Genomic DNA, 26,876 nt, shown 5'->3' with positions numbered 1-26,876 from the left:
ACATCTTTTCATGTGCTTATTGATCATTTGTGTATCTTTTTCGTAGAAATGCATATTCAAGTCCTTTGCCCATTTTCCATTGGGTTGTCTTTTTATTATTGACTTGTAATTATTTTTTATTTATTCTAGATACAAAGGCTTTAACTGTTTCCACTACGGCACATGGTTCTTGCATTCTTTCTTTAATTAGCAAAGGTCATTCCTGCCTCAATCTGAAATAGCCCATCCTCTAGCCTACATTATTTTCCCATAGTATTTCCTACTGCTATCAGCTGCACTGCGTGTTTATTATTTCCTTGTTTTTGAGTTTGGCTCCCGTACTGGAATATATTATCTGTGTTGTCCGTCCCTTCTTCTCCATCACTCATCTTGTGATGATGACGGATTGTTTTGATTGAATACGTGGGCTTTAGTGCAAGAGTCCAATGCCAGTGCTACTCTTCAGGAGCTGTGTGACCCCAGGCAAGCACTGAGTTGCTCTGCATTTCAAACTCCTCACTTTAAAGATGGGGATAATTAATAGTTCCTGATTCATATATTTGTTATGCAGATTGAGTTAATATACATAAAGCATTTATAATAGCATCTAGTGTAAAGAAATAATAGAATAGAAAAAAATGAATATTTTCCAATGAATGCTTAATGAATTATCCAACTAACTCCATGTTCTCTTGAAGAAAATCAACTGCTTACTCCTTAGAGATTTAATTACTCTCATCAACACAAGTCATCGCCATGCCTACACTGGGCACTCATTGTGGACCACATACCTGTGGGCTTTGCCTAGGGGCTGATCTCTTTTTGGGTCATGGTATTTTATTGAACGTCTACTCTGTGCCATGCCTTTTATCAATGGCATCTCATGCAATCCTTGCAGCTCTAGAGGGAGGGTCTGTTACGTCCCTTTTAACAGATGAGGAACCTGAAGGTGAGGGAGGTAACTGCAGTTCTGAAATCACAGAACAGTAGAGTTAGGATTCAAACTTAGGCTGGTGTTGCTTGAGGGACAGAGTGTGTCTCCATCCTAACTCTGTTGACTTGAACAGTGCTCACAGACTCCAATCATCCATAAAGTATTTCCCAGGTCATTTATTGCTGTCCTTCCCAACATAACAGTCTTAAGATTTTTGCCATATTTCAGTTCTCCCATTATCTTAGTTCTTATGACTGGTGTTCCAATAGTCTATCTAGTCTATCTCCTCTCTAAATTCACCACAAAAGCTCACATTTCCCAAACGACCACCCTATCATTGTGAGTCTTTCTGTGATTTTCTCAAAGAAAGATGTTCAGGTATCTAGCTTCCACTGCCATCTTAGCTAGAGCTACACAGCGGAAAGAATGTTGGCATCATATATAGGTTTTTTATTTTTATTTTTTTGAGATGGAGTCTCACTCTGTCACCCAGGCTGGAGTGCATTGGCACGATCTCGGCTCACTGCAACCTCTGCTTCCTGGGTTCAAGCGATTCTCCTGCCTCAGCCTCCCAAGTAGGTGGGATTGCAGGCACCCACCACCATACGTGGCTAGTCTTTGTATTTTTAGTAGAGATAGGGTTTCACCATGTTAGCCAGGTTGGTCTTGAACTCCTGACCTAAAGTGATCCACCTGTCTTGGCCTCCCAATGTGCTGGGATTACAGGTGTGAGCCACCATACCCAGCCCAGATAAAGTTTTGAATATTAGCTTGTACTAACAGAGTGACTTAGGTTTGCCCACCTTAGGTTGGGAATAATAATGTGAACCTCCTTAGATTGTGGTGAGATTTAAATACCATAACTATGCAATGCCTAGTCCAATTTCTCTATCAGTGTCAATGTATTGTGACGGCAGCAATTGCTGGATGCCTTGTCTGATTCATGCTTACCTGTTGTCTCCTTTAGAATATTTTAAAGAATCATCTGCTACTTTCTATTTCCTACCACTGCCATTATTTAATCCTAGATCAGTATATTCCTTAGCATATTCATTTATGTTGTCATAATAAATAATATTTTATTTCCTCTATTATCTTTTGATTTATTTCCTGGTATTTTCGGAAGTACCCAGTTTAGCTTTTTTCTTTTGGCAGTTTTAATATGACAGTCCCTCTTCTGATTGTAACATATGATTGATCTGGCAGTGGCGGCCCTTCCATGTTAATATCCCCTCCCCCTGCACCAAAGTTGATAGTTGTGCATGTGTTAAAGATATAGTAATACTACATAGGCTTTCTGTCCATTTGTTTTTTCTTAGTTTGTAAAACTAATCTCAATTTATGAGCGAACTGTTCATGAGATTACTTCCTACTTCAGTAGTTTTCAGATATAACATAAATAATACAGAATTACCTGTTTTAGGTTTTACATGTATGAGTCTTACAAATGAATCTGAACTGTATGTTTTTACCAGCATCACTTTTTGCTACAGGCTGTGGATATTTATTGCTATATCTCTAAATATTTGGTCTATTGTTTTCCTAAAATTCAAATCACAGAGGCAGGGGCCTCATCACAGCTCTCTTTTTTTCTTAATATAACCATTAGTTGGCTGGTTCTCATGTGAATAGGCCATGCCCTCAGGAGCACCTTGCTTATGGAAGAGAAGCAGAGAGAACAGCACACTTGTCCTTCCTGCAGGAGCTTCCAGTCTGAAGCTGACCATGAGCTCTGAACCAGGACTCTAGTGGGCCAGGGTCTGCCATAGGAGCAGGTGTTGTTTCCTGTGGGAACACGGAGACCAGGTGTGGAGCAGGAGGAGTTCAAGCAATGAAAGGGAACCCATCTAGTTTACCGCGAGGCAAGGATTTCCTTTAAGGAGTATTCTTTTTTTATTTTTTATATTTATTTATTTATTTTATTATGATGATTTTTGAGATGAAGCCTTGGTCTGTCCCCCACATTGGTGTGCAGTGACACAATCTTGGCTGATTGCAACCTCTGGTTCAAGCAGTTCTTCTGCCTCAGCCTCCCAAGTAACTGGGACTACAGGTGTGCACCACTACACCCGGCTAATTTTTGTATTTTTAGCAGAGACAGGGTTTCACCATATTGGTCAGGCTGGTCTCGAACTCCTGATCTTGTGATCCGCCTGCCTCGGCCTCCCAAACTGTTGGGATTACAGGCTTGAGCCACTGGGCCCAGCCGATTTTTATTTATTTTTTAAGTGGCATTCATCTGTGTCATTTTTTTTATTAATGCTTGTTGCTTTTAAAACTTTTTTTAATTTCCATACGTTTTGGGGGAACAAGTGATATTTGGTTACCCAAGTAAATCCTTTAGTAGTGATTGATGAGATTTTGGTGCACCCATCACCCAAGCAGTGTATACTGAGCACAATTTGTAGTCTTTTATCCCTCACTCTCTTCCCACGCTCTCCCCCTGAGTCCCCAAAGCCCACTGTATCATTCTTATGCCTTTGCATCCTCATACCTTAGCTCCCACTTATGAATGAAAATATAAATGTTTGGTTTTTCCATTCCTGAGTTACTTCACTTAGGCTAATGGTCTCCAACGCCACCCAGGTTGCTATAAATGCCATTAATTCATTCCTTTTTGTGAATGAGTAGTATTCCATCACACGCCACACACACACACACCCCCCATACTACAGTTTCTTTATTCACTCATTGATTGATGGACATTTGGGTTGGTTCCACGTTTTTTGCAATTGCAAATTGTGCTGCTATAAACATGCGTGTGCAAGTATCTTTTTTGCATAATGACTTCTTTTCCTCTGGGTAGATACCCAGTAGTGGGGTTGCTGGATCAAATGGTAGTTCTACTTTTAGTTCTTTAAGAAATCACTACACTGTTTTCCATAGTGGTTGTCATTCACTTTGAAAGCACCTTGTACAAATTAGGTGTTTTAACGGCTGGGATTCTGTAGTTCTTCTAAGGCATTTTTTCCTGCACATGCTTTTTTTGTGGAAAAATTTAACATGCCAAAAAATACATAATTCATTACCATGGACAGAAAACCAAGAAGGTTTGGACACAGAGTCAGGGAACAGAATGGTAGTTACCAGAGGCTGGGTAGTGGGAGTTGGGGAGGTGTTAGTCAAAGGTGCAATGTTTCAGTTAGGCAAGAGGAATCGATGATAGATATTTGAGGTGATGAATATGCAAATTAGCTTGAGTCAATGATTCTGCATTGTATACACACATCACTTTGTATTCCATAAATATATAGTTATAATGTTTCCCTATCCAATAACAAACAAATTCTATTAAATTCAATGTACTTAAAAAAGAAAGCCAAAAAGATAATACTAGGGAATTAGAGATAAGCCAATTGGCTGGTGAAAACCAATGAAAATAATAGACTGAAATTGGGCAGGCATTGGACAAAACACCTGATAAACAATGTATTGACCTCTGATTGGTCATGGGAGACATCTGTCAACCAGATGTTCAAATAACCAGAGGCACGTATTTAGTCTGAATCTTTGTAACTCCTGAAAACCATCCAAGGAGAGAGGGATCAACTGGGATCTTGACATTCACATGCAGGTCCACACCATGACAGCAGAGTGTACGTCCATCTGAGAGCTGCAGGATTAGGGATTCTACACTCAAGCTACACACCCTGATGTCTGTACTCCTAGAGTAGAGTTCTGTCAAACCCATCAGATTGTTCTCCCATGTTATCAAGAAATAAATTAGACCCCCACATCTGCAGGGAGATTTTTCTTTTATTGCCTCTGATTTATGCAACAAAAATAGCTTCACCATTGGAGTGGCATTCACCATACACCCCTCTCCACTCACTGAGGACCCCACTGGTTTATACAAACATTCTCCAGAAGAATAGGTGCTTAATGAAGATTTGAGTGCATAAATTAATGAATTAATTAACCAATACTGTTCTATACTAAGAGGGTTGGTTACACTGGTGTGAATCAAATTTCTTATTTGTGATATTATTATCCTCTTATATTTAGATGAGACTGATATTTTAAAGTAGCTTTGTTAAATAAACATCTGTGAAACAGCAAAAGCAAGTAGGTGGCAGTGAGAATTTAGAAGGGGCACTGATTCTTTTAAAATCTTTCTCATGTGCTTACATTCTCCCGCCTTTACTGGAGAACTAGTTGATAAGTTCATGTCTGGAACACTCACTAGTCCTTCCTGAACTGAGCAGATCAGTGCTAAAGTGCCCGACTTCTGCTTGGTCAATGTCTTGCTGTTTAGAGAAGCACCCTCCATCTCTTTACTGAAAGATACTTAGCAGATGTTTCACTCTATAATTTATCTTATTTCTCTCTTTCTAAAATATGTATTCCTGTGGACCATGTTGCAAAATACTCTTGTAAGAGCTTTACCACAGAGATATTTACATGAACAGCAATGAAAATATATTTTTTAGTATTAGACTAAAATGTTTCCATCCTCCAAGAAGTTTTCAGGATAATGTGTTCTTCAAAATAGCAGCCATCAACAAAGAGCACCTCATATACCACTGTACATGAGAAACACATTGTATCATTTGGAAAGTAAGTCAGAATTTACTAGGGCTGATAAAAACATTGAATGTGTCAAGGAAATGTGCATCTTTGCTCGACATTTAAATTTGTTTTTATGATATAATTTGTAATTAATTCATTCCCATATTTTATTTGTTTTTGGCAAGTTTGAATATTGTGCAAACTCTTAGATTTGTAATTTGTGAGCTTATATTTGATAATGGCACCTTAAATGAAGAAGTGCATAATTTCTGTTTCTTTCTTGACATGAATGGTTTCATCTGAAGGGAAGATCAAGTTCAATAAGCTATAAAGTGGTTCTGAGAATGTGCTTCAATGATGGGCCAGAACATTCAATTTTTATCTGTTCCTTCCTATCATAAAGTATTAAAACCAGAGCAAATAAATAGCTCAGAAATGAAGTGGAAGTGCTTCTCCTCCATGTGGGTGTATTTAGCTTTTGGGGGTTGGGATTCTGCAATGCATTTAATAGCTAGTACCTAGGCCAGTAGTTTTCAAAATATGGTGCCCAAACTTATCAGTACCAACATCATCTGGAAGCTTAAAAATGCACATTCTCAGGCCCCACCACGGATCTGTGGAATGCATAGCCTGGACTTTCACAAGCCCTCCAGGAGATTCTGATGTCACTGATGTTCAAGACCCACTGCTCTGACACTCTGCTGTTCGGTGCAGTCCATGGAGAGGCAGGGGCACCTGGACCCTTGTGAGAACCTCAGAGTGTCGGCACCAGGACATTCGCCTTAAGAAGCCACTCAGCCGAGGGCACTGGCTCATGCCTATAATCCCAGCAGTTTGAGAGGCCAAAACCGGTGGATCCACAAGGTCAAGAGATCGAGACCATCTTGGCCAACATGGTAAAACCCTGTCTCTCCTAAAAATACAAAAATTAGCTGGGCATGGTGGCACGTGCCTGTAATCCCAGCTCCTTGGGAGGTTGACGCAGGAGAATCACTTGAATCTTGGAGGCAGAGGTTGCAGTGAGCCGAGATCGTGCCACTGCACTGCACTCCAGCCTGGGTGACAGAGTGAAACTCAGTCTTAAAAAAAAAAAAAAAGAAGCCGCCCAGGTGGTCCTGATGCATATTAATGTCTGAAAGCCACTGTTCAAAAATTTGAAGATTCGGAGTTAGGAACTTAGCAGTGGGAAAGTATCCTTTACTCAGAGGCCTTCTGGAGGCTGGGCAAGTGAAACTCAGTGGAGGCTTTACTGTTTGTACATCCTCTCAGTTACCTCTGGAATTAAAAGGAGGGAAGAGATACTTAAACTGCTGATTGCAAGCATAGAAAATATATAAGGGCATATTGTGTCTGCATTAAGGGATGGAGAGCAGAGTCATTATCTGGATAAAAGGGCTCTTATCTGAGTAATAAATTATATATATATATATATATATATATATATATATACATATATATATACACACACATATATATATATACATATATATATATATATGAATACATGCACATACATATACATAATTTCCCACAATGATCTAGATGTATTAGGTCAAAACACAGCTTTCAATTCAAAATTTTTTTGTAAAACTCTCCATTTTCGAATTCACTTTTCATGTACAAGCAATGCTAAGATATTTGGGAGGTCTTTTTCTATTAGGTTGTTTTCTACCTTGAATCTAATTTTCTGTAGTATGAATTTTTTTAGGAAGTCTTTTCACCACTGAAAGAAGTTGCAAACTTTTGAGGCTCCCTATAGGGTGATTGTTCTGGTGTTAAGACATCAGTGAGACAAAGCTTTCTGTGAAGTTGGTAAAGTTTGCCCCTTTCCAAGGATTCGGCCCTATTCCACATCTACTAGTGGTGAACCCAGGGACCTGGGAGGAAAAACAGTAGCTGACCAAGTAAAACCTTCTTTGTAAAAATATTTGTAGCATGGAAACGCATGAGAATTAAAGGATTTTTTAAAAAATCCTTTTGAAATCTTTACACAATGTGCCCCCACCCCGTATGTAAATGAGACTGTCACTCCTGTGTTTGTCCACAGCTAGAGTTCCAGATGAACCAGTGTAGTGTGCAATGACAGGAACAGCTGACTCATTAGTAGAGAGCAGTGAAAGGTAATTAACCCTGGGAAAAGTACAGCTGCCGTGCGGGCTGTTCCTTTCTGTAGGATCTGATTAGAAATTAGTGTTAAACCACTGATTCTATTTTTTTTTTTTTTTTTTTTTTCAGAAAAGACTGTCATTGATAATTTACTTTCACTCTCAGGTGTGTCCCTAGAAAAGGTTCTCAAATGTACTTATAAACAAAAGGGCTCAAATCTATAAAGCACTTTCTGATAACAGTAGACACCTGTTTTTCTTGTTGAGGGAGACTTCTTTCAAATGAATATTGTCTGATTATTGAAGATTGGTAATACCCCAACCCCTATTCTAATAGCATGGAAATTACTTGAAAGGATTGTTTTATATAGTTAATAAACTGTAGATAAATACCATTTAATTACGTTTCCTTTTTGTTTTTCTTTCCGTTTTTCCTCCTCTGATGCTTTTCCTCAGGAGCGATGGGAACTCTCCAGCTTAGATCCAGTAGCTTTTAGGGAAGGTAAGTAAAAGCTATTGAAAAATAAACTTTTCCCTCAAAGAAAAAAAATCTCCAACTTTTCAACATCCTTCAAAAACCTGAGACGTTGAGGAATTTCATTTTAGAGGATCAGCAAAGGTGCTTGATTTGGTTAGTGTTGGTATCCTCAGGATAATTTTGGTTATATTCATACAGATATTTTTCAGGAAGTGTTTACACCTGTTCATTCTGATGCATGACTTCATATGTCTGATATTAGGGGCGTTAATATGTAAAACATTCAGAATTAAAATGTATGACTAAAAAATGTGGTGGACAGGATAAAGTCCCCCACAAAAATATCCATGAAATCCCTGAAATCTATGAATACGTTATCTTGCATGGCAAAGGGATGTGATTTAATGAAGTTTGAGATTATCCTATTTGTCTAAAAAAGAAAAACTAATCACATGATCCTGAAGAAAAAGGCCAAAGAATGAGTCAGGGAGATGCGATGTGAGAAGGACTCAAAGTAACCCACTATTGCTGACTTTGAAAATAGAGGAAGCAGGCCATTTGCCAAAAAAGGCAGTGGGCTCTGGAAGCTGGGGGATAGCTCTCAGTTTACAGCCTGCAAGAAACCAGCGGTCTCAGTCCTACAACAGCAAGGAACTGGATTCCACCAACAGCCCAGTGAGTGAGGGAGCGCATTCTCCTGTGGAGCCTCCAGAATGGAATGGAGCTTAACTTGGTTTTAGTCTGGTGAGACCATACCAGACTTCGGACCTCTAGAACTGTAAGATGACAGATTTGTGTCTTTTTAAGCCATCACATTTGTGAACATTTGTTACAGCAATAATAGAAAACTAGTACAGAGAATAAGCCCACCAATAGATGGGACATGTTTTGTAGCTGCTGATCTAAATCCTACAAGTAAATTTCTGTATTTGAATGAAGAAAAACTTTTCTTGAGAGGCTAAGATTGATAGTCTATAAGAATTGGAGTATTGATTTTGTTGATTCAAATGATGGTTTTTGCCAACTCAGAGAGTTCTGGTTTCTACTTTGTGATATCCCTCCTTCCCCAGAAATTCTTTATATGCTATATTTGTAAACATAATACCTGTGTCACCCAAGATGCATATGAGTCCATGCTTTATTGGACTTTTTAGTGAGTCTGTGTTTACTTGAGCATGGGTGAGTGGAATGGAACATCAAGGGATAGAAGGCCAGGTCTCTGCTGCAGAGATCTGACAGGCAAAGAATGCTGAGCCTAGTGCTTGAAAGCAGATGGTGGCCATGTGAATCCTGGTTCTACCTCTTTCTACCTGTGTGAACCCTGGGTAAGGTGGTGAACTCAATTTCCTTCTCTAATCTCACATGTAGCATTGATAATACTTCACCATAGGCAAGCTAAGATGACTAAGTAAGACAACACACATAAATTCTAGCAAGAGTGCCTATCATTCTATGAGTTTGGTAAAGGTGAGGTGTGTTTATTTAGAAAATATTGTGTCGCCTCACCATTTTGATTCAAAAAATAAATTGGCTTTGTCTTTACTTAGGGTGAGTGCCATTTTCTCTCCCATACAAAAGTCATCAGTATGAATATATGGACATGCATTGCTTAAAATAAATGTAGGTGCACAATAGTCAGGTGCACAACAAGTGCTCTTTGAATTTTATTAACATTCTGGAAAACATCAAATGAGTAAAGTGAAGTCTGTGAACTAGGGACAGTGTTATAGTTTAGATGAGTTGAAGATCTTCCTATATAGTTTTCTTTCCAAATTTGGAAAAATAAGGCTATTATTTCTATTTTACATTTAACTTTTCCTGCAAAAGGACCTGTTTAAATCACAAGCCATAACTTTTCATATAAATGAGATAAAAGTAGACGTTGAAAAAAATCTGACCACAAAATCTATTATACTTCACACTCACTCTCCTTTGCATGTTGGGAGCTGATGTTTTCAACATAAGAGAAGACAAAATCGTAAATTCTCCTTAACTGGCATGGCAATCAAACAAACAAAATCTATAGTATTCCAGATGCTAAGATGTCTGGGTTGCTTGCTATTGAAATCCAATTAACAAACAATTATGTCAAGCATCTGAAAAGCGGGGTTTTTTTGCTTATTTTAATTCAATTCAATAATAACATATTGGGCACCTGCTATAGCCATAAAATTATGTTGCATCAAAAGGTCAACGGGATAGCCCTTTGCTTCCATGAGCCCACACCAGCCCAGGGAAGAGAAACTAGACCTGGGCAAGCATAATATCTGGTAGAACATAGTCATCAAGATGACGGTGCTATCAAAACACTATTGGAATATAGAATTCTGGGCGATGCTGTCAACCACAATATGAATGACAAATCACATTTCAGCAGACAGATCTTGCCATTCTGACACTAAAGGGAAAAGTTCCTTTGAAACTTACAAATGAAATCATGAAATTCAAAGCATTTAATTTTAGCTCTCTAATTTGACCATCAAGTCTCTGACCCTCTTGTAACTATATAAAAATATGGCCTTAATGCATTGTTTAACCAAGCCAACTACAATTTCGACCACTGGTGTCCTTTCAATTGCTCTTTGGGGACCTTACTTTATTCTTGTCACAGTTCTCCGAATCTCTCTAGGGATGAATTTTTTTAGGAATCACCATTTTCTGGAAGCTTTTCCAGTCTGGTCTAAGTCTGTGCTCCCATTCTTTTTTCTGCCTCCCTCTGTAATAATGCCTGGCACACTATATTGGAATATTCAACTTTCTGGTTTGAGCTCTTGAGAACAAGAGTTGTGCTTTATATACCCTTTTATGCCCACTGTCTAGCATGCAAAGCCATAGAATTCTTCTCAATAAGTGTGTACTGAACCAATAAAGAGTAAATTCTTAGGAGAAAAATACTTGTACTTTAAAAAATCTGTATTAAATTAAATACTGTAGTGACAATAAAATCCAAGGATCATTCTGCAAAAATCCAGTGCCCCACTGGCCTCCACAACTGAGTCACATCATTTGCTTTGCAAATTTCAGTATATTCTCCCATTCCATATTTCATAGTCAGGTAATGAAGATAAATAATTATATTTTTATCTTAATTCAAAACAAAATATGAGGAATATTTTATAAAAAGCAGTTACTGTTGGGAAAAAGAGAAGACTTTCTAATAAAATTCTAAAGAATCTTTTAAAGATGGATAAAGAAAATGGAAAATGTCTAAAGCTATCACGTGCATTGTGTAATAATCTGTATGATGAAATAGCTTAAATAGAGAAAATTCCCTTTATATAGTAAAAAGCTTTATTTGTGAAACAATTGCTCTTTGAACTTCATTAAAAATGTTTTGACATTGTGAGTTTGTTTAGTATAGATTTACTCAAAATAGCACATTTAGTTGCAACACAGGCCTTGAAGTTAAGTGGTTAGTTTAATAAAACAGACTTCCATAGTTACCACAGGAAAACAGAGAATAATTTTTATGTCTTTGGAAGCCAGGAAGGGGCTTTAGAGAAAAGATTAAGCAAACACACCCAGGCAGGTTCGTTATGTGCGGCTTCATACCCGATTGGCTTTTTAAAAGAGGAAACTTAATAAAACAGGAAATTAAAGTTTTCCCACTAAAATCTATGGAAGCACATTAAGAAGCCTGAACTGTCCCTTTCTCTAGGTCTTTCCAAGTAGATTCTGAGTCAGTGGGAAAGCTAGTTTAATCAGACATCTCTGTGAGATGCGCTTTTTGCTCATAGTATTTTGCTAATAAACCATGTCACAAACAAGTGCTTAAAAATGCCACCCCAAAGACAGCAAGGCATTGCTCTGCGTGGCGAATCATAAAATCTTAGGTCTCACTTTACCATTCATGATCAACGTTTTGATGAAAGGCCTGGTGGAAGGAAAATTGAAATCCATGCTAGTGAAGATGTCTTCTTGTGCCAGCTTCATTGTTTTCTCAGTTTAGCATGGAGATGTGCTCTCTCTGAGTCTTAATGGAAGTCACTATTGCTCTGTCCTTTAGTGCATCTAACCCAAGGAGTTCTTCACAGTTGACTGTTGAGAAACAAAACGATGTGGTTTCTAGTATCTCACCTTCAGCTCACCGGCCTTTAAAGCAGCAGTGATTAACAGGACTTTTACAAAGTTTCTATGTAGTTACAAGGACAGTTTCAATCTTCTGTCATTTTTTTGCATTAGCTATGATTATGCTTTTACCACAAAAATGCATTTGTTTTAAAGGTAACAATACAGACTGGGAGAATAGCTTATGTTTCATCTATATTTATCAGCACTCACTGTACATTTGTGTCTTCATTACCAGGAAATATTAAGGGACATTGTGCCATCTATTCCTGTTTACAGTTTATTATGCAGAGATAGGAAACACTTAGCATGTAAAATGAATGTAGAAATTATTCCTGGATAGAAACACGGACATTTCCCACTCGTTGGCTCTTTCTCCTCCATCACCGGATCAGAGTGTAATTGTCAGTAATCAGGCCTGCTTGCTGCTGATAAAACCACTCTGAATGCTAGCAGCCTTCTTTGTGTGATGACTCAATTATTCCAGAAGTGCCTCATCAAATCTGCCCCATCAGCTGGGCTAATAAATAAGGAGAAGAAACTGGCCCCCCAAAGCAAATTATAAATCCATTTGCATTAACCATTTCGCTGGTCCATGATCTAGGCAGAAATAAGCATGGCAGATTGTGTTAAGCTTATTTGAATATGTTTATAATGTTTACAGCATGCAACTTCTTTTTTTTCCCACAAGGTGTTAGAATTATCAGTCATGAATGGCATCTAAATGCAGTTATGTTAATTACAGCAAGGCTTTAAGTATCTTCGAGGGCTATTTTGTTACTTAAATCAGGTGAAAGTTAAATCATCTTGCAGAGAGAAATATAGGTCTTGCATAAGTTATTGGAATTGCTTCAGAGCTTAAGGAGAAAAGATCTATGTTTTATTTTTACAGGGAATGGAAGGGCAAATACAAATACTGTTATGCCTACTAGTATAAGTACAATTACTTCATATCGATCACAGTGGAAACCACAAGTTATTGTGATGCTCTGTATGACTTCAGCAATCTGCAAAAACAAAAATTATATTTTTTCTTGGAGGCTATCAGAATTGCTATAGCATTCCCTGTACTGAAAATTCTTTGAAAGGTTCTGTAAGGCAGAGATTTAAAAAGCTGGGCAAACTAGTAAAAATCATGTAAATTTGTCCATGGAAATTGTGTGCATTGACAAATTTTATTCTTCTAAATGACAAACTATACTGAATAACAAGAAGTTTTGTGTGTCTATTCGAACTTCAGCCATCACTCGGGGGAAGCAAATCATGTTAAAAGGTGATCAGGAAAAGTAATTTGCTTGCTAATATCAAAGAACTCATCTCTTTGAATATTCAATGATTTGAAATCTGACACATCCTCCCTAAAAGTAAGCAAGATACCATAGACCCACTTTGCCATGGGAGATGTTTTTCCTGCAGAGCGTTTCCAGTTTTGCTGAAGCTCTTGTTTCTACTCCTGCTGTGATCAGGGGCCTAATTATGGGCTGGTGGTAAAAATGAAGTTTATGGTCAACGAAGATTGTTTGTCTTTGCCTAAACATCTTAAATGAAATTCACTGCTTATCTTCATTTGGTCCAGCCAATGAAGAATATGCCCTAATATCAACCTGGAAGGCTAGGCAGAAGAAAGTCATTTAAGTGGCAAAAGGCTTACATAAGTTTTGTTCATCAACTTCTGAGCATCTAATCTCTTGCTATGTTGAAAATACCAATTCTACTGCTGATTGATTAGGAACTCCAAAATAAAAAGTTTAACTCTTCGTTAGAAATTTAATGGAGCAAAATGGGTTATATAAACTTGACTGTAAGTTAAATGATCATACTGATGAATATAAAAATAAAGTCAGAAACTGGGGACTGTAAAGAAATTGTCTTACCATTCGAAAAATGGAACCAGGCAAGGATAATCCTCTCTTTTGCATCATTCCAACTAAGGAACAATTGGTGACGATATTACCGTTAGAGTGATTAACAGCTTAATCTGTTGTAAACTGTGGAGATAGGGCCTCAAGGGATAGCAATACTAAGGTAAATGTGCTAAGATTTTTATGTTTACTTATTAAGAAACCAAATCTCAGAGTGGTCTTTGGACTCTGTATCAACATTATGAACTTCTGAGTGGACACTGTGGTTTATATCAGAACTGCAGAATGACCTGATTCCCTAGGTATGCAAGTTCCAAAATGAAATTGGTGATGGTGATGACTTCATATTAGTTACTATGGTACAGGGCTGTGAGTGCTACACACATCTCATAGTAAACTCATTTGCACTTTCAACAAATTTTTCACTTTGAGTTTAGTTTGGAGGATTTAAAAAAAAAATTACACCCTTTGGAACCATAAGTCAATTTTTTTTTTGAGACAGAGTTTTACTCTGTCACCCAAGCTGGATTGCAGCAACACAATCTTGGCTTACTGTAACCTCTGCCTCCTGGGCTCAAGTGATTCTCGTGCCTCAGCCTCTTGAATAGCTAGAATTACAGGTGTGCGCCACCATGCCTGGCTAATTTTTGTATTTTTAGCAGAGCCGGGTTTCACCATGTTGGTCAGGCTGGTCTCAAACTCCTGGCCTCAGGCAATCTGACCCCTCAGCCTCCGAAGTGCTGGGATTATAGGCATAAGCCACCACACCTGGCCAAGGACCCATAAGTAAATCTATGATTCTCTTTGGCCATACAATTAACATGCATATGATTATCAGTTTAGGTCATTCATTCTACCTGATAAAATGCAATCTGATATACTGTGTCTATTTTTGAAACACACACACACACACACACACACACACACACACACACACACACACACCAGACTCATTACCTTTGTAGCACAGGTTTAAAGAACCGTTTTTCTTAGAAGCAATACTCACCCATGAAGCAGCCGTAAAGGACTGAGAGTCCCTAATTATTCGCAGATAGTAAAGTGGACAAAGTAGTGCTTCGTGATGACTCCCTTTAACACGTGAAGCCATGCCGTCATCAGAGAGTACACTTAAGAATTGAGTCGTACATTTGGTCACTCACCTTGCTTGTCATAGCGTTTCCTCTTTTAAGATTCCTTTTTCATTAAAAAGTGTGTTGCAATGCAAACGTGTTCATCTGCGTAGGCGGGGGCTAAAACTAACTGTTACACGTTCTGGGAGCTTAATCGAGATTCTGAGTCTTAGGTTAACTGCCTTCAAAAATATGCATACTGCATGAATATTTTGGTAAGTCCTTAACTTTCATAACATTTAAGATCAAAATCAAAAAGTATGGCGGTTAACAAAAATGTTCTTTGAAGGTATCTCGTTGATCTAACAGTGCACATGCAGGGGCTGGAGGGATCCGACGTCAGGAGCAGATTCCTTTTGGTATCTGCCAAGGGTGTGCTTCCAAACAGCAGGTGGGTGGAGTTATTAATGATAGACACATGGATGGAGAGCCTCTGCGGGGCTCCTCGTTTACATTTGTGTTTTGGTGTGCTTAGACTTCATGAGCTCTATTGTGTCAAATCATATTTCTAAACTTATATTTTGTCAGTGCACTTCTCCAAGCCGATCTCAGCTGTGCTCCCTTCACTCTTTTCCCCAGGGAGGGGAGCCACGGCAGATGGGGTTAGGGCAGAGGGCTGATGCATCTGACAGCAAACGGCCGGGCTGTTGAGTGGAAACTGTGAGCGTCAGGAAGCTACTTTTCCCCTGAGAACCAACTAACCACTGAAGAAAGTTGAAAATGAGCCCTTTGAGAAATGCTATTAAAAGTAGTAAAAAATTGCAATTGTGCAGATGATGTGCTGCTGTGTGCTTATTCGAATGCTAATGAGTTTGACATTAGGGAACTCAGAGGTTTTACAGCTACTCCCTTATGTGATTCAGTTCTTTATTGGCAATCTTTGAGAAAATAAATGGAAAATGTATTGCTAATAAATACATAACACGATAGGGTATTAGACAAAAAGCCATTACTTTCAGGATTTAGAAAGAGCTTTGTTTGCCAGTGTGACTGTTTTCCAGGATCTTTTGTTTTAGGTTAGTGTGTGGGAAACAAAGGGAAATAGGCAGGTGGAAAGCTTCAGAACTCTTTCTGAGCTGAGGGCGCAATAGAATAGGCCAAAAACATTGGAGAGGAAGCCCCCCTTTTTTTTAGTGGCAATCAAACGCAAACTAAGAATTCCCAAGCTCCCGTGCTACTTTTCAATTCTTACATTATGTGCAGTAATCTGCTCTATCACTTGAGAGTTTTATCTCCATTTTTCCCCAGGAACTACAGTTGCTGACTTGAGTTGAAGAAGCATCTGCTTAATGTCTGGTCAAATCCTACAAGAAATACACAACTCTATGATTAAAAAGCTGAGCACTTTGATGTACTGCAAAGGGTAGAGAAGGCAGGACAGTAGAAATCTTCTGCAAGGAAGGTTGGTGGCTTGTGTTTTAAAATATTAGAACTGCCAGACATAAACATTTTAAATGTGCATGGATACATGCGGTCTTTGTATAAATTGGCTCCTCTAGTATGTTGAGTGCATGACACTGAATTGCAAAGTTTTCTCTCAAGGACCAATTGGCCTGATGAAAACTGATTCTGAGCACATCCCTGGGACCATATCGAGATGAGGCAGCTCTGTGTATTATAACTCAACACAGAGTAAACCAAGAGCAAATCATTTCATTGGATAAGTTAAAACGTTAGCAAAAAGTTGAGTATCATTTTTATGATGGACTCATTAAAAAGAACTCTAAGTAACGAAAGAATGCATTTGGAATCTACCTTTTGTGGCCTCTGGAGTATAGTACATTCCAGATGTTGTCTCAACTTTTTATTTGGGTGGTTAGAAATAAAAATAATGGTAATCATCATTGAGAGTCCCTCTTATCTGATTTCCCAACTAAATTGAAGAACTAATAGAGAGGTAGGTAGATCGAGAGATAGATAGATAATTTGATAATAAAGACAAAAATAAATTTGGCTTATCTTAAAAAATAAAAAGAGATTTTTCCCATTGATACATAGTATAAAAATTGTCATTCTGTTTGTACTCTAGAACAACCAAACTATAGATAAGTGTCAACACTTCGTTGATTGTTTGCTTGTTTATTGCTGCTCTTCTATTTATTTGTCCAGCCTGATATGCTTTTCTTGTTTGATTTCTTATCTCAATAGAATGAATTTCAGGATTTATCACTAAATCAGACAAAGACATTTATTTAGTCCCTCTGACACAGCAGGGCANTATGCCAAATAAGAATAGACAGAGACATACAGTATAGGTATCTATAGATACACCAATAAAGTGCTGGGTAGACCTGGAGAAAAAGAGAGGTAAGACAGCATTTTTTATTTGTTAAAAAGTAGAACACATTGAAAGAAAATGAATTCCATCAAAGAATGTATATAAAACCTCTCCTCTACAATAGGTCTTTCTCTGTGGATTCACTTACAAATTTGTTAGTGCTGAATTTAGAATTGTGATTTTTGTCAGAAACACAGCCATTTAATATTTTAAAATATTAAATAGATAAAGTCCTTTGAGCCTACAAGCCTTTTGGCATATTGATTGGTATGTGTTATGTGTTCACACATGTTTGCCTTTAAAGAAAATTTCATTGTTAAAATGTTTTTCAAAATCCAGTTTACATTCATTCGTGTTAGAAATTAGTTTGTTTATGGGTTAAGAGTAAATAAGCGAGATTTTAACAGCATAATTTTTTTAAAAGTACTATGGATGACTTCTGGAGTGAATGTATGCAAACACTGAAAAGTAAGGAATTGAATTATTCTTGAGAGAAATCTATTTCAGTTGATGTATCCCTATATGAAGGAGTTTGATTTCTACACTGACATATTTTGCAACAGATGCATCTCAAAATATCAGCAAGAAAAAAATTTTAAAGGCCCTTTTAGTGTGTTACTTTCCCTGAGTTATCTTTAAACCAGGAATATTAAATATCTATATATATCTATATATATCTATATGAATGTATAAACCCTCTTCTGAAACATAAAGCTGGACATTGCCCCCTAATGTCACAAAGCTGTGACTCTGAGGCTGTGGTACAGTGACTAATAGAAATCCTTGGCACAAGTTGGTTACCTAAGGGAATAATAGGGCTATTTGCTGGAGTCGTTTGGCAAAACGACACCAACACATGGCTTTGGTTGATATTCAGCATTGCCAGTTGCACAAAGTTGCAGGATGAAGTCTGCACCAGCAGTGACAACTCAGAAATCAGAAGGGGGAATCAAAACCAACCGTTCACCTTATAATGCTACCCAACCTTGTTTCGGGTCTCAGATTTCTTTTATGGCAATGCATTTCCAAGAAGCTCTAGAAAATTTCCTTTGAAAATCATCTACTATAGGGGGAATGTGCCTACTCATGGCCCTCAGGAAGAGCTACTTCCCAGAAAACTGTACTTAAAATGATAGCAGACTGAACCTACTTTTCCTTTTGAGTTTGGGGTGGGAGGGATTAGGGGAGACCAGGAGAAGGATCATAAATTCAATTCTTCAATTCTTCAGCTCTGACTATAGAGCCAAAGATAGGACGATAAGAGGTATATGAACACAGAGCATTGAAATCAAGAATAGTGTGCAAATAAAAGATGAAAAGTTCTGAAAATTATAAATATGTCATCATGGATGGTGTAAAAAAGACATGGTTTTGTTACAGTTTAGTTTTTTGTTGTTGTTGTTTACTTTCTGAATTTGCTCCTATTCTTCTTGAGTTATTAATAAATGTATGAAAACAAAACTAGAAAAATAAGAAGAGGGGAAGAACAGAGAAAAAACATACTTAAACATTCTTGGTATTTCTTGCCACAAGTCAATGAGCATCCTTTTAAAACTGCAGCTCATTTCTCCCATGATTTCTTGCGTAACAGGTAAATATTTCTGCTTCCATTGTGAGCTGCTCCAAAGCTCTGTTTAAAACAAAATGATCCCAGAATCATCAAAAGAAGGGGCACTCAATGTAAGATTCTTTGTTCTTCAGTCTGGCCAAATTTCAGTCCAAGATGCTGGCATCATGTAGTTGTTTGGTTTCTCTGGGCCTAGCCATTTCCAACTGCCTGAGTTTTTCTTCATCATTTTTTAAAAAATGTGATTTTTGAAAAGGAAGCGTCCACTGTAGATAAAGTGTTCCTCATGGAGAGGACCTCAGCAACTCTTCTCAGCAGCCACAGATCTTCTTCCCACCATTGCTGTGAGTCCCCAGGAGTGAAATGACATCTCACAAGAGCAATCACAATGACAGAACCACACTGGCAGGTCAAAAATCTCAGGAGATGAGCACAGCAAAATCTCTTTCAAAAGGGAGCTGACTGCAAGTTAATGTGTGTGACTGACTTCTCAAATTAAGAGGAGCAGCCAGGCATGGTGGCTTATGCCTGTAATCCCAGCACTTTGGGAGGCCATGACTGGTGGATCACTTGAGGTCAGGAGTTCAAGACCAGCCTGACCAACATGGTGAAACCTCATCTTTACTAATAATACAAAAAAAATTAGCTTGGTGTGGTGGCACATGCCTGTAATCCCAGCAACTCGGGAGGCTGAGGCAAGAGAATCGCTCTAACCCAGGAGGTGGAGGTTGCAGTGAGCCGAGGTTGTGCCACTGCTCTCTAGCTTGGGTGACAGAGCAAAACTTCATCTCCAAAAAAAAAAAAAAAAAAAAAAAAAAGAGTAGCTACCTGCATGAGATACCTAACTAGACAGTGTTAAGATTAATTTTATAAGGGTTTTCAGAAAATGCCCCCAAAACATTGTGGTCACCGCGACATTTTCTACAAATATTGAGAAACTCAAGACTACTTACAAATGTGTATTATAAATATATATTGAGGTTGTTAATGTCTAAAGCCTTATTGATAGAAACAAAACCTCAACATAACCAAGGGATTTCTTATGTTCAGTTTTTTAAAAAGCAATTAAATTTTTACTTGGACAGCTGGGTTTTGTTTTGTGTTTTTGTTTTTGTTTCATTTTCCATTAGGTTAAAATAGAATTTTAAGCGAAAAATAAAATCTAAGGGAAATAAAACCTCCCCACATGTCAGTAATTGGCTTGTGTGAATGAAAGCACAATTGAGTTTATGAATTCTATGTCCTGTTCCTTGAATCTCTTCCCTCCCACAAAACAGCAATTCTAGGACTTTCTCTTCAGCCCAAAAGAAGTTACCAGATCTGTGCACAGGGGCGATGTGGAAGAGACCTGCTTATTGCCCCTGATGTAAGCGCCAGTGAGAAAAGACTTCAAGTACAAGTACTAGGAAATCACTTTATACATCTGTTTATAGGTTTGTAAGTACATCAAGTTATTAAATGAGAGCTTTCCAAATTCAGCCCAAGAGTTCAATTTCATTTTCTGGTCATTTTTCTTCCTCATTGCCTATCTGCTTATTTCCATTGTTAGTTCTTGCATGTTTTCCTCCAAGTCTTGCCTCTTGGCCTTCTTTATTTTATACATCTCTTTTCCTCTTGCCATTTCACCTTGTGTTCACTCCTCTCCCGAGAAAACGGGGACATGAAGCCCTTTTCAAAGTTTTTTTTATGGCATTGTTAAGTATTAGAGACTGAGCAAGAGCCACTTTTCCCCCCTTTTTATGTAAATATTATGCATAATAAGTTGATACTTATCTTTTAAACTGAACTTTTTTCTTAAAGTAGTTCCAAGTTAGGGAAAATAAGAGTGGCAGAGTTTACCTTTATTGTTCTTACTCCTGTTGAGAAGCAGATTCTCAAAACCTGGAAGAACCCATTATAGAAATCTCAGAATATATCTTCTGTCGTTTTCAACTACAATGGGATGTATGAGAATGAAGCACATAAATGCCCTAAGAAATCTGGAGAGGGACAGCTTTTAAAAAAAATAAAACCTCTGTTTTGAGAAAAGAAATGACTCATTAGGTTTTACAGAATTAATTGCAAGCTTGCCAGTAGTATTCGGGGCTTAAGCAATAAAGACGATCAAGTCATCTCTTCCAGGGGGAAAAAAATCAAAGTTCCCAAGAAGTGTAATTTTCAAGACTGCAGTACAAGTTAGGTTGATTTATTGTATCACACCATACTCATTTGCCTTGTCTCTAATTCTGGAAGACTTTGAGAGAATGATAATCTACCTCCATCCCACCCCAGGGGCCTGAACACACACACAGAAGTAGAAATCTTTTCATTTTTAATGACCCATTACTTGGACAAGGTACTTATTGAATATGAGGTCTGATTTTACAAAAATTCAACCTACCCACTGGCAATTTATTGATGTTCATGAGAACAATCCAAATGAAGAATACTTAAAATATCTACTCCCATGGACAAGGTTCTAGAAACCAAATTCTGCTTTTGAATTGAAATCTATGAGAAGAAAAGAACCATCTCACGAATGATAAACTCTCCACACTGAAAAACACATATGCCTTTGGTTTCTTACGTTCCTATTCCCCAGTGAACCCCAGACATAAGGAGACACAATGTAGTAACTTTTGGTTTTGTTTTTTTTTTTAAGTGTGAAGAAGGGGAAGCAAGTGAAACAGTCAAGTTGTATGTTACAGCCTTGCTCCATTTCACTCCTACAACTTGACCCACAAGTTAAATTTGAAAACTAGTTCTACTTTTAAATATGCTTGTATAGGATATGTATATGCTACATCAACAAGAGGACAATAGCTCAACAGAACACAATTATGAGACCAGCATTCCAAGCACAGTCAAAGGGAGGTCCATGAATATTTATGTATCCCTTCCGATGACTTTAGTGGGGAGCGGCTGCCTGGAGTGGTGACAAGGCAACCATGCCCTTGGGTAGCTGAACTGCAAAATAGAATTCAGCTTAAAGCTGGTGTAAAGAAGATTGAACTTAAGTATGCTTCTGGAAGTATGCTTTTTTGTGTGTCCACTGGTACTCTTTGCAGGCTGTGTTTCAGTTTTGGTAAAGAAACTCACAGAGTTCATCCTTGCCTTTTGGGTAAATCTTCAGAGTGGTTAGGGGAGTTAATAGTGTCCATGTGGCAAGATAACAATAAATTGGTGTTGCTCTGTGGAGGCTCACACATAGAAGTGGCTTCCTCAGAAATATGTGTTGGTTTTCATCATTTTAACTCTCACATGTTACTGATCTCTTGTAATCCAGTTATTCATTTAGCACGTGAAGGGACATTCGCTTGAGTTGAGCCACTCTGTATGCAACAGAGATACTCACGAGAGGAGGGGGATTTCACAACGCAGTGCTCACCATCCTGAGTAAACCAAGCCATTTTTATCTTAGGCAGTGTCACATCTGTCATAAACTCATGTGGTTTGAAAAGAAGGAAAATCGACAGGAAAAAAAATCACCTCTGTTTCATTGTTGTTTTCTTTTATTGTGTAAAGTATTCATAACAATGCACCATTTTATTTAGACTATAGCCACTGCTGTTCAGCAAAGGCAGTGAACACTTTGTGTTTGCTAGTTTAAAAAGCAGTTCAACGATTGGTGTGGTGTTTATTGTGAAATGATGACAAAAGAGTTCTGGTGGTTTTAATAGTTTTAGCTTACGAGAGCTGTCGTTAATTTTGTCTGCAGTGTTGCAGGTGAAAAAATGCACAATGGATAAATAGTCTATATTGGTTTAACTGAACATAATATATAGTGTGTTCTGGAGTTGTTTGTCTCAATAGACTATAGTAATCAAAAGTAATGAACCTATTATGTGCAGGACCTTGGAGAGCGTCGAATGGCAGTAAAAGTGTGGCACATAAAAGGTTTATTAAAGGAAATTAAAGTCCATCATTGCCACACCTGCTCCCCTATTATAAGTCTATGGCAGGTCAGTGCCTTCAATCACAACTCAGCCTCTGAGAGCAGAAATGCAGCTCCCATTACCATTGCAGTCACACCACATCGGAGCTAGTGTCAGGATTTAAGGATGGGAGCCACTGAGTGCACCTTCTGCCTGCCTCTGATTTTCAACAAGCAAAGCAACTTATTTATATTTAAAAATTCCTTCTGATCATGCGCAGAAGTGAATTAAACTAAGAGATGATTAGCAGATTCCAGTGAAATGGATGGGTGTATCAAGGTCAGAGTCTGAAAACAACTCTTTGCATCCCTTTGATAATTGATTTGATGCCATTTAAAATACTTAATGATGTTTTGGGGAATCTGATACTGACACATATATCACTCAAATTTCACCTTCCTTATGTATTTGAATGATTGTAACTGGTATTTATTCTGAAGTTCTGAGAGTAAACTTATGTCACTATTGATAATCAAAATTTCTAATGGTATTTTCTGGGGGTATTTCAGGGATTTGTCTTAATGGTGCTTTTTTACATGGGGAATCTTGTTTTTCCATCTTAGAAAGAAATATGTATTAGGAAGAGTCTGGAAATGAAGAGGGACTTAGGTTTTAGCAAATCGGTCTGAAATCTTTTGGTTTGACATTTGTGGTTTTGTCTCCTTCACAGCCACTGTTAATGAGACGAGCCTTTTTCTATCTTTGTAATGCCAGAAGTGTTTGAGTCACTTCAAACCCTTGTGGACAAGGACGTCTGCCCTCTTGTCGCTGTTCTCTCTGGTTTCCAGCAACTGTAGATGTATTTCCAAAGCTGGTGGTGTGTGGGGGGAGTCAGCGACGTACTATAGAGCCGGGCTGTGGGTCAAGAGCATGGAAGGCTACTGTTTTTCATAATGACCTTCAGAGCTTCTAATTACACATTTTCATATTTTGGTCAATGTCAAAGGAATGACCTCAGGACTTTGTGTTCATGTTATAGATGGATGCAGAGGCTGAAGATAAAACACTGTGTACTCGCTCTAAAGGAACCGAGGGTGAGTTAGCAAGCAGGTTCTATGACACTACGCGCACCACACCATGAAATGTGAGCGTACCAGTGCTCAGGCCCTCATGTGCAGTTAGAATGATTGCAACTTTCTCGGGGCTTCTTTCTTCAAATCAAGCCAGGACACTGGCTCTTGGCATGGAAAGGCAAAATACTATGAACCAGGAGTTAAAGGACTCAGAAAAGTCCAAATGATATATCATGCTAATTTTTACAAAATGCAATCATGAGTGGATTTGAACATCACAAAAGACAGCATAAAGTCCAGCCAGTGAAGGATGTTTCATGGAAACCTTCAAATTATGGAAGTGACCTTTAATGGCCAAGGGAAATACCGAATTGTTAGTTTATTGCCGAAGCAGGTTTTAATTTTTATGTTGTCTAGGCTCCCAACCTAAACTTAGTTCAAGTAAAATGATGATGTTTGTTTTTTGACTGTCTCTGCTGGGAATTTCCAGCAGCTCTGCAAAGTGATGTTTGGAAGGTTTAACTTGCCGGTTATCCCTCTCTTTTTGTAACCAACAGATGGTAATGTAATATTGAAATATAAACAGGCCCTTGATGATCTAAACATCTGGAAAACAGGATTGACTGGCAATAATACCCCTTAAGGAAAATAACTTTTATTATAATTAGCTATATTTTTGTGACCCTTATTTCTAAGTGGAAAACTGTAGGTTCACCACAGCTTCTGAAAACACTCTGGATAGCTATTTCCCATCCTCCTCACCCCACCCCACTCAGAGTCTACCTCGCGGAGGAAGAGCCGTGGTACAGCCGTGACCTTGCAGCCCTTTGGAATTGTGTAGAGACGTACATTTGACAGCGGCTGATCTAATGGAATGCTTTCCTCCTCTGTATATGTAGTCAAGGCAATTACTTCCTGTTTGAGCAAAGTCCAGAATCCCCCAATTTTTAATAAATTCAAGGATAATTCTTTTCAGTTAAAAATTTATTCTTTTTAATAAATTCAAGGCCATCATTCACCATGGTAACCAAAATACAAACAGAATGCTGTGCACCTATGACACTTTTCTCTACCTAAACAGAAATTTTGTGCTGCATTATCTTCCACTCTTACTTTAAATTAGTTTTAAAGTAACCACGTGATATATCCTAATATTTGGAATGTAGTATTTCTAAACAATAACTTTTTTATGGAGCAAACTTCTCAATAGGATACCAGCTTAAGAAAAGCAGTCCATCCCACTCTTTGGAATAAGCTATGCCTGACATAAATATCAGCATGCTAGAGCTAGTATTTGGATTATTGGAATTTCTTATTTTGACTTCTAAAAGCACACTACTCTGTCATACTTTTAAAATGTGGGTGTTTTTTTTTAATTTGCAATTTCTTTTGGACTTCAAATTCCTCTGGCACAGGCATGAACACCCTTAATAGAGCCAAAATGTTCTAGAAATGAAACAACTGTTTCTCGTGAGGCATGAGTAATCTTTAAAACCACCTGTTGTCTCTCAATATGCTGCTTACCCTTGTGTAGGCAGGTATTTATAAACATGAACTTCTTTAGTTCCCATCATTTTAGTCAGAAAAATCAAAGCTGCTTTTCCTGTAAGTTCTTCACTTTTAAAAGGTTGGTGATATTAACATGGTGGAAGCTCATTCTTCCCTTTCTATATGGAGGCAGTTTACGAGTAAAATCATGGGATGTATTTATTTAGTAAAGCTTTACCAGTTTTTTTGAATAGGTGTTTAATATCAATAAAAATATAATCTTGGGATTCTTTCTGAATAATATTTTGACTAAAAATAAAATGTATTTTAAAATAATCGGATTCATCTGTGCTCCTGTGAATTTTCAATGAATCTCTCAGGACAGGTACATGGAAATCCAGTCTATGATTACCAGGCCTCAGGGTCACCCAAGGCACTAAACCCACAGTCAGTCTATTGCCGGCCATATCCGTCTGTCCTCTCATCTCCAAAGAACCAAAACAAGAAAAGATAGATCCACCCAGTGAGAAACTTATTGGTTGTTACCTCTAGGTGAGGGAAAAGTTTCCTTTATACAGTTTTGAAAATCATCAACTGATCGAGTCTTTTTTTTTTTTTCTTTTTCGTCAACAGTGCCAATGGATTCACTAATCCAGGAGCTCAGGTAAGATTTGCGGAACATTACTTTTTTTTCTCATTAATGCTCTTTGATTATTCAAATGACTTGTACTTCTTAAGCCTCAGAATACTTGTTTTAGCAGAAGGAACTGGCTAAAGGGTTTTTTTTTTTTTTCCCATCCAAACGCTGTCTGTGCACCAAGAGGGCAGAGGAGAATGATGGTACTGATAAATGATGCAGAAAAACTCCATCTATGGTATTAATGACATAACAAAACAACATTTTGCTGTGATGTGAGTGGTGGCCCACTTTTCTTCATCAAGTATGTGCTGCCTTGGTGCGCACCTCACATGCGGTTGGATTTCACACTGATGGTCAGGGAAGGGCTGAGCTGTTACCATGAACCTGATGGATGGATAACCCAGATCCTAAATTATCCACTTCTTGCATTAAATAGATGATTCCATCAGGACACTAATTTTTTTAACCTAGACATGGGAACATGATGTGACCAATAGATTTTTTGAGTGGGTCCGTGCATTTTCATCATGAATAGTGTTGCTACTGTACCTCAGGCAATATTGTGAAAAGTCCATCTTAACAGGTTTTCCAGGATTAATTCTAATTAGATTTTCTTTCAGAGTCTGTTATAAAAAAGTATATGTTTTTAAGAAGAAACACATGCAGATGACACATTTTCTGTCAGGAACAAGATGATCGCTCTGTACATTCTCTGCATGTGCTATTGACAACCTAGCAAGTCCCCAATCCATTACTTAGTCCACCTTTCCAGAAACAGCGGTGGTCTGTACCTGTTCCTCAGGGAAATGTTTGAAAAACAGAGGATGTATAAGTGTCTAACACACTTGAACTTTGTCAGGTATGCAATTTACACAGTTCTTTCTCCAGGCAACTGGGCTTGTGATTCCACT

General features: G+C 38.0%; 1 protein-coding gene and 1 long non-coding RNA gene across 10 annotated transcripts in view; both read left to right on the top strand.

Annotated features, from left to right (window-relative positions):
- The window catches only part of LOC108306691 (ST18 C2H2C-type zinc finger transcription factor), a 140,950-nt gene that overhangs the window by 16,625 nt on the left and 97,449 nt on the right, over positions 1-26,876 (top strand). For 3 of the 8 annotated variants that reach the window (XM_037739701.1, XM_037739703.1, XM_037739697.1), the window contains exons 2-3: positions 23,804-23,858; positions 25,959-25,989. In XM_037739701.1, coding sequence (XP_037595629.1) covers positions 23,804-23,858; positions 25,959-25,989 — 86 coding nt within the window. Of the gene's footprint in view, positions 1-7,983; positions 8,030-17,232; positions 17,297-17,352; positions 17,373-23,803; positions 23,859-25,958; positions 25,990-26,876 lie in introns of those variants that run through there. The other 5 variants (XM_037739699.1, XM_037739698.1, XM_017531770.2 and 2 more) reach the window with 4 other exon arrangements.
- The window catches only part of LOC119471770, a 241,325-nt gene that overhangs the window by 183,989 nt on the left and 30,460 nt on the right, over positions 1-26,876 (top strand). The window contains exons 4-6 of one of the 2 annotated variants that reach the window (XR_005200851.1): positions 7,984-8,029; positions 23,804-23,858; positions 25,959-25,989. This is a non-coding gene — a long non-coding RNA (uncharacterized LOC119471770). Of the gene's footprint in view, positions 1-7,983; positions 8,030-23,803; positions 23,859-25,958; positions 25,990-26,876 lie in introns of those variants that run through there. The other variant, XR_005200852.1, reaches the window with a different exon arrangement.

This window comes from Cebus imitator, unplaced genomic scaffold, assembly GCF_001604975.1.
Source record: "Cebus imitator isolate Cc_AM_T3 unplaced genomic scaffold, Cebus_imitator-1.0 Scaffold73, whole genome shotgun sequence".
In the NCBI taxonomy this organism is placed as follows: Eukaryota; Metazoa; Chordata; class Mammalia; order Primates; family Cebidae; genus Cebus; species Cebus imitator.
Note: the sequence above shows the minus strand (reverse complement) of the source record. Positions and strands in the feature narration are given on the sequence as shown.